At 40.2% G+C, this 8750-nt stretch overlaps 1 protein-coding gene across 6 annotated transcripts in view; it reads right to left on the bottom strand.

The window, feature by feature from the left end:
- FAM13B (family with sequence similarity 13 member B) overlaps positions 1 to 8750 on the bottom strand; it is a 91287-nt gene that overhangs the window by 17902 nt on the left and 64635 nt on the right. For 5 of the 6 annotated variants that reach the window (XM_019506215.1, XM_019506213.1, XM_019506218.1 and 2 more), the window contains 6 exons: positions 6623 to 6688; positions 5108 to 5318; positions 2698 to 2827; positions 2265 to 2346; positions 1740 to 1969; positions 958 to 1041 (listed from right to left, as the gene is read on the bottom strand). In XM_019506215.1, coding sequence (XP_019361760.1) covers positions 958 to 1041; positions 1740 to 1969; positions 2265 to 2346; positions 2698 to 2827; positions 5108 to 5318; positions 6623 to 6688 — 803 coding nt within the window. The remainder of the gene's footprint in view (positions 1 to 957; positions 1042 to 1739; positions 1970 to 2264; positions 2347 to 2697; positions 2828 to 5107; positions 5319 to 6622; positions 6689 to 8750) is intronic. The other variant, XM_019506217.1, reaches the window with a different exon arrangement.

The following is an 8750-nucleotide window of genomic DNA, read 5'->3' as shown; positions in this document are numbered from 1 at the left end:
GACAGTGGGGGGGCATCAGGGATTACCCACCCCTTCCCCACCTGGCAGGAGCGGGGTTTTTTTTTTTTTTGTTTTTGTTTTTTTTGTTTTTTTTTTGTTTTTTTAAAAGAACAGGGAGCTGGGGCCAGACAGGGCAGCTGGGAGAGCAGGCAGGGTATGGAGCCTGGTCAGGGTCCCCCCCAAGGTCCCCTTCCCCTTTTCTTCCAGCCCCACCCCCCCACACGCACACACTTACCGGCACGGAGTCTGAGTCCAGCTCCCTGCCGCAGTGAGCAAGGACTGCCCGAGTCTCCAAATCGATTCAGAGAGCTTAGAATCGATTTGGACCTTTTTATTATCTCCTGATTCGATTTGGATTCAGAGATTTGGCCGCCAAATCGAGCTGAATCTCCCCCAAATCGAATCAGCACCCAAAGCTTCGCACAGCCCTAGGAATTACACAAACTCATTTCTAGCGTTTGAAATTTCAACACTTCTAGTCAAACTCAAAAACACATTTAAATATTTGTGCCTTTTCAGTTATTTCTGTGATGAGTCCAAAAAGGTCTTGCACAAACACAAGGGAGATTCGGTGATTGGAATCAAAATAACCCGTCAAGCTTTTTGCCAGGAATTACATACAGTGATTATGTTCATTTAGAAACATCTCTTATCTTTGTAATTCAATAGGCAGAATCCTGCAGCTCAAGGACTGCACAGAGATGTATTTTCCACAGCGTCAAAAAATTACATTTTTTTCTTTAGAAAAGAAGTCCCACGTCGTGTATTGTTACACAAATTTAGACTTTGACCACATCCTTTTTGGGATTCTATAATTTCATCAGGAATAGTGACATGAACATTGATTAGGACAACTGCATCCAACCAGTACTGACTGCTGCTGTCACCGCTGCGTGCCAGTTACTACTGCCTGGGCATAATTTGGGCAAAGTTCAGGAAGTAAAGAAAAAAAATTACCGGCCGGCCATGTTGACTTTCATAGTAGAGAAGGCTTTTTTGGAGTGACGTCTTCTCCTCTACCAAGTGGTCTTTTGTCATTTTCTGTTAGAAAAATAAATTTGCATGGATATCAAATCACAAATGCCATGTTTTCCAACAGCTTGTCTGCTACGTGATAAATGCCTTAGCCATACGCGAGATGTATTCTCTTCCATATGTGCTGTTTTACAGGTGATAAGGCTGTACTGCTACATGCATATTTCAAAAAGCATTACAGTAGAACATTTTTGTAAGCCAGTGAATAAAACAGTAGAAGCATTTATTAATGCCAAGACCTAGGACCATCTCCTTTCTATGCCAGGAGCAAACAAGAATATAGCAGGAAGTGATGTTCTAAAACAGAAACACTATTTTACTCAGATATTTTCCCCAAACTACACAAAGCCTTAAATAAAATTAATTTTCATGACAGAAAGATAAGTTTTTCTACTGACATTTCACTCTTACACAGTACTATTTTCTCAGAAATGGCTTATCTACGGTCTTATCTAAGATAGACGCCTTACCAATTCAGAACTGTCTGCCCAGAGGAGTAAATTTGCCATCTCTTGACTCCTCTGTGAAATCATATGAAATATGAACTTTCATTTTTACCCAGGAGGACTTTTACAGTCTTTTCTCCAATGCCTGATGAAGGATGCTTGTGCCCGAAAGCTTGCAATTAAAGAAAATTTTTTTGCAAAAACCTCGCTGGTCTAATGAAAGACACCACCTTTCCCATGAGCCCTGATTGCACTTACTTTTATGTCTTCTGGCAAGCATCTTTCAACTCGTTTCTCCTTCAGTCTTTTCAAAATGATTTCAAGTGTAGCCTCCTTGGTAGGCTTCTTCTCTTTCTGCGTAACTCGCGGCTCATCTTCATTTTCTTCATCTTCATGGTCTAGAGAAGAGCCAAAGCTTTTTGGAAGAGTATTACTTCGTGGACGTGTTTGAGGTATGAATTCGCCATCTGAGCTCTTGTGCTTTGCATCTGGATGGGGAGGGGGGAGCAGGGAGAATACCCAACCCACAGTTAGCTTTACAACAATTAAAGACCAAAGAACTGGCACCACAGTATCATAAACTTTACCATGCAAAATGTTTTCAATAAAGTCAAGGCAATTCTCCAAACAAACAGGCATGGACTGCCCCTGGTTTGCAAAGAGAATCACTCAGCAACCAAAATGTAAATGATCTCTAATATCCTTGTGTGTTGCTTTTGAGTATTTCTGTTTGAGCATGAGGCAGTTTCGTTTTTACAGAGTAAGTTGTGCAGCATTCCATACCTTTTATTTGCTTCCTCAATTTGGTAAGCTCTGTCATCCACTTTAAAACCTTTGGATTGGCTGCAATATCACTGTAAGAGGGCTGAAAAAAAAGAAAAAAAGACAACATTGAAACAATAGCTGTATACGAACAAAAACCGGCAAGCTTTGGAGAGCAAATTTGCTGTAAGGAAGGTTTTTACACAACACTTGATGCAAGCACTACCTAAGCTACTGCTTCATCTTCCTCACATCCAGAGCATCTCAACTGACATCCCAAATTCACTGCACGCAGCCCAGTGAACGCTTTTCTCCAACCTCAGCTGGCACAGCATGATGCTCTTACACTGTTTTCTCAGCTACAGAAGGCAGGGTCACACAGAGGTTCTCAAATTAGTTATCAACTATAAAATTCAACATGGACCTCTGGAAAAAAGCAACAGGAGTAACTTACTTTGCTGTTTTTTTCTTTTTCAAATTGTTCCTCAAATTGTCTTATTTTTTTCTGCAACTTCTTGACCAGCTGATACGGCGTCCTGTCTTCCCTTTTGTCATCTTTTGAACTAAAAGATCCTCTTCGGGTTCTAAGTAAATAAAAAAAAAGACACACACACCCCCCACTTCTGAGAACCTGTTGAAGAACGACACCAATGCCAACACCTGTACATCTGCAGGTTTGTCACAGGGTGTATGGAACTCCATTTTGCTTAAGCAGAAGGAGAGGGGAAGTGGTCTCATCTCTTAATTCCTTGTTCTCTCTATAATGTTTCCATTAATGCTCACTATAAGACTGTTCTGCCTGGGTGGAAACACAGGAAGTTGGAAAAGCTGTCAGTCAAGTGCTCAGTCACAGCTAAGAGGTATCCCCCTTTACTCTTGCCACAAGATTTCTTCCAAAAGCTGTGGACTACAACAACTAAGATATATTAAGCTATTACACAACCTTCTTCTATAAGGAAAGAGTACTATTTCTTAACTTAAATGTTGGAATTGAACCAATGAAAGTGTTACCATCAAAATAAGAAAGTTCTTCATTTGCTGACAGTATGCCCATCAGTCTTCCTTATAGTAATAATAATAATAATAATAATAATAATAATAATAATAACAATAACAACAACAACAACCACCACCTTTTGAAAGAGCAGAACACAGGGGACAGCCCAAGCTCATTCCTACCTAGTCCAAAAGCATTTTCTCTTGGCCAGCGAGTTCTTCCTACATGCACTCCATTAAACACTAACTGTTTACTCTGTGGCAGTGCTCCAAATATGAGGAAAAACATCCCTGCCCCAAAGAGCTTACAGTCTTAAAAGCAATTTCTTTGCTGAAATAATGGTGCTGTCCTGGTCATCATTTGAGCAATTCTGAGACTGGCTGCAATTCAGGTGAGAAGAGGCAGGTTCGTTGTTTTTTTTTTTTTGCATGGCCCAAGTATAGAAGAGAAATGCTGAACCCTGCTGATTTTCTCTCATTTATTTCAAACCAATAATTTGTAACCTGCTGAGTTCCTTCCTCTAGCCACCATTTTTCTAATACCAAAGGAAACTCCTAATCAAAAGTAACTAACTGACTGAGATAAAAAGCTAGTCTTTTGTCCTACAATTCACTGACTATTCAGGGGCTGAGAGCTGTGCTCATTGAGTTGAATTATGGCAAGGTCCTTCCCAAACTATATTTCCTTTCAATTTGGCGGGACACCAGCAAACAGCTTCTAATGTCACAGAGCACTTGAAGCTGGATGGGAAATTAGAGTCCCGTGAGGGATTTTCTGTTCCAATTTTCATAGTTCCATGCATTGCTAACATGCACAGAAACTTTCTAAGCTGCTTTTCAAAGTAACATCATTGGACAATAAAGAACACTAATGATTTACCCTCTTTGAAGGCTCTACTCCTTCAACCAAAGTTATGGCCAGAAAGCTGGCAACTCCTTGACTTGAAACAAGACCATTCTCCCTGGAGAACAAGTCTGGGAGTTCAACCTGCAGAATGCAGAGAGGGGATGGTAAGCAAGGGCCTCTATGCAGGACACTGGCATCTTCGCACAGCTGCTCCTTGCTCATCTCCCAGTGCTCCCTCTAACCACTGCTAACTCCTGGGGAGTTACTAATGCAGGTTTGAGCTACGCTAGCTGGTAAAACACTAAGGCCCCTGAAATACAACAGGAGAATATAAAAGCCTGTACTGGTACTGCTTCAACGACCATTGACCCTTCTTTCTCTATCTGTCTTCAAGGTTAGAAGCCCTTGCCGATTTCAACCTACCCATCCATTTTACCCGAGTTTTCTAAAATGGTTCCCATCTTGTGACATTCCCTCACCTAAGCATTTCCTTTGCCTATCCTTCTCTTAGCAAAGTTGTATTCAAGTAACTCTATACTATCCTATCATTAAACAGCTCATGGCCTCCTGCAGTCTACTAAGTGCATTAAAGCCCTGCTCCAAGTTGTGGGAGGGGAGCCATATCAAGCTCCACGGCTTGAGGAGTAGGCTGTCCTCTGCTACTCTGGAGAAGAGTCTTTGCAAGAAAAACTCTGCTCCGGTGCTCTACAGACCGTACGTTTACCACCCCCGCTCCCCCCAAACCCACAGGCCTGCACCCGCTTCTTCTTTCAGTGTTTAGTCCCTGCAGTACCAAGCTATATTGACCACGTAGGTTGTGTAGCATGGAAATGCATTTGGGTAGCAGCTTTACTCAAAGAAAAGCTACATAACCATCTAAAAACAGTCACATAAAAGCATGCTACATGACCTCAGTTCGTCAACCAAGTCACAAACAGGAATGAAGTCCAAAAACTTACACGTATTACCTTTTAATACAATAAAGTTTCTCCTTTCCCACAAATCGTATTAAAATACATACCTGGCAAAAGAAAGTGCTTTAGATGAAGAGTCCAACATTTCTGGATCATGTAAGAAACGCTGACTTTGTCCAAAATCCAAACTTCGATGCGACAACACTGGATGACAGTCCTCTTCCAAAGGATGATTATTCATTCTTCCAGCTTGTGGGGAAAGCTGAGCTTCTCCGGATTCACTGTCTTCCTGCCAAGATTTAAAAGCAGGAAACGGCTCTACAAGATACAAACAAGAACACAAAATAGTAAAACACAACAGTGTCAAAGGGGAAAAAAAACAATAAAAATGTCTACCCAATATTTAATCTTGAAAGCTATAAACAATGTAGTGTCATACACAAAGTGAATAATTACAGTGAAATACATTAGAAAGTTACTGATTCTGTCAGGTCATAACAAATCAAAACAAAAAAACACTTAAAATGGAGTATGCACACTAGGATCCCTTTTTCAAAGTGTATTGTATGGGCATGCATTTTTTTCACAAATCAGTGAATTAGTGAATTTTCAGAAATCTAACAACTTGGAGACTAAGTAAGGTGTGCATTTACTGTCTGAGCTGCAGTAAATGACAGTAGAAACTGGGTTTTTTAAATAAAAATGTACCGCAACATCTAAAATTACTCTCAACACTGGGAAAGAGACACTGTTAACTTAGAGACAACATTCATCTGTTTAACCTGGTTTGAAAGGAGATCTTTTAACTGCTAAGTCTCTCTCTACAATACTGAGACGAGAATCAAGTTTTCCTGTACTATACTGACAAAATTGGGGTTTTTTGGTGAATAAAACAAGGTGCTCAACAAAAAGGAATGACAAGTGTCAAGATATTTTAGAAGGAAGGGAAAATTTGTTGGAAAAGGACTGCTTTTAAAGCAGGAGATTCCAAGACAAGAGCAAATCTTCAAAAGCCTTTAAGCACACGGGTAAGTGGGGCTGGAAGGGACGTCACGAGGTCATTCTGCACAGCCCCTGCTCAGGGCAGGATCACTCGCCACTAACCCATCTCAAGTAACATAGCCTAAGCTGCTCTTGGAAATTTCTGGGGATGGAGACTCCACGGCTTCTCTAGGTAGCCTGTTCCAATTCTTAATCACACCTTTAAAAAAAATTAGTTGATAATATCCGCTTTCTAACTTGTCAAATATGTTTGTTCCTCCAGTCTACTGAGGAAGCGGGCAAATACTACCCAGGAATTCATTATACTTTTCAGAAGGTCAGTTGTGAAAAACCAGAATTTGAAAACTGGGTTCAGAGTGTGCAGGATGACAATAATACCCACAAAGTAATCTTTAAAAATAACCCTTGTACCTGCTTCCCAACAAGGAAATTAATATGAAGGGAGTGTTTTTATGGGAAGCTGCCTGTTTACATACAGCGAGATACAGAGAAAGAAAACGTCTGCTTAAAAGATCAGAGCGTTCCCAAAGCGTAGGGGCAGCAGGTGAAGGGCTAGTTAGAAAGCAAACCATAAACCATCAAAAAGGCAGATAACTGAATGTCTGGCAAACCATACTTACCCTCCCCTTCTCTCTGCAGATGCATTGTTTTGAAATCAATGAGGGGGAAAGTGATAGGGCATGGCGCTAATAAAATGAAAAAGAATGGCAAAAATACTAAAGTGAACACACAGCACAGTCAGAACAAACTATACATAACATGTAAAGCAGGAAGATCAAGTATATGGGAAAACATACCCACTGATCAATTAGTTTTATGGAGCTAGGTCCTGAGGACTCAACTCCTACCAGTCTCAACAACAGTTAAGGATGCTAGACATTTGGCAAGTTGTAGATGCTTGCTAAACAGCTTCAGAAAAAGCTGACAAGAGCATGGTCAATATTTACTGCAATTCAAATACCGCCCCGTCCCCCCCCACATGCAGAGATCCTTTAAACATACAGCCATGTAGAAAGTCCCCTCCACCCCCAAAAGGCAGAAATCAAGCGATTTGTTCCTCTGAAGGAATGTAATGCTCAGCTTGGGTCGCAGACTTTTAAAAGTTTCAGTTCAAAAAATATTATAACATGATCGATTCTAATCATGCAGACCTCAGCCCTCTTCGGGGGCTGCCACTAGGGTCTGCACTGGTTTGAGGGCCAGGACTGGGATCTTAGTCATAATGTTCAAGGGGACTGGAGAACGTCACAACCCAGCAAACTGCAACAGTGAAATACAGCAAATTAGTCTTGCACATACTATCATGAGCTTACAATCCAAGAACATGTAACAATTACATTGCTGCTGTCTTTGCACGTCATTTACACAAAACTGATCATAAAGAATCGGACATGTGAAACCAGGGTCTATTTCTTATGGAGAATTCAGGAAAACAATGAAAGTGGAAGCCACAAACTTTTTGAGACTATATAATGAGAAGAAGTTAACAGCCACATAGGAAACATAGCAACAAAACAAAGCAAGCACACAATTAGGAATGGACCTAAGTAATTGGGAATAACAATTAATTACTTATCAAATCAGCTACCTCTCACTGCAGGCAGTTTAACTGAGCAAAGAGGAAAGCCTGAGCCAACCTGCTGACAGTTACTCCTGAATCAGATAGCAGGCCCTCAGAATTTAAAAGTTTTGTTAGTATCAAAGAGGGCAAAGTTGGGACTAATTGAGAAGTAAAAACAGAACTATTATCCTTTCTATGCAAAGCTGACTTTTTCAGACTGTCAAGGGCAGGTGTGAACCCGCGCAGGGAATTATTGTGGAGAACAATTAGGGGTAAGATACACAGATAAAATACATGTCATAAAAAATAGTGAGAACCTAACAGCAATTTTCCAAATTATCTTCACTTCATTTTCCGAGCAAAGCTTGATATGCTGCTATTTGACATGTACTAGAGCAGCTTGATGCATCATTAATTTAAGTACGCTTCAGGAATATTTAATTAAGGCTTCGTATTTGTAACTGAACAACAAAAGAAAGGAACTGCAATCGCTTGTGGAAGGCTGGAATGCATCAATGCTTGGCAATGACATATAAAACAGTCAATCTGTCCTGACAGAAATAGCCTTAACCCTCCTATCTATATTATACTAACTGGAGAAAGTAAGTGCCACCTTTGTTTATACAATTAAAGAGTAGAGAGAACAGACTGATCTTTTTATGATTGATGGCAGCCTACTACATTTCCCTAAGATGTCTAACTTCCATTTACCCTAGATGTTTTGATTTAAAAATCTATCGAGAATGTATATAAAACTGGGTCTGACCTCATGCTGAGATCTCTCTCTCTCAACATGAGGTCAGACCCAGTTTTAAGACAAATGGACTCTTATTTTGCTTTATAACTACTTTTAGGTAAGTGGTCTGCATGCTTATTTTCAATTATCTGCATATCAAGTACCAGTAGGACACACAACTATAGGAAAACCTGGAGGGGGGAAATTGCATTTAAAAGATTCTTTTAATAATCCCTATAAATCCCAAGCCTCTAACCACTTGGAAAAAAAAAATGGCTTTTGTTTTTTCTCTCCCTTCAATGGAGAGAGAAAAGCAGCTCAGTCCACAATCTTAGTTCCTCCAATGGAAAAAAAGGGACTAGATTTGGCATTCTTGATACAGTAACAAAGAAAGATTTATTTTTTTTTAAACTTTCAGGCCAAATCAGATTTAAAAAAAAAAACCAGCTTT

The sequence above is a fragment of the Gavialis gangeticus genome, unplaced genomic scaffold (genome assembly GCF_001723915.1).
Source record: "Gavialis gangeticus isolate Ggan-Ray unplaced genomic scaffold, GavGan_comp1, whole genome shotgun sequence".
NCBI classification, from domain to species: Eukaryota; Metazoa; Chordata; order Crocodylia; family Gavialidae; genus Gavialis; species Gavialis gangeticus.
Note: the sequence above shows the minus strand (reverse complement) of the source record. Positions and strands in the feature narration are given on the sequence as shown.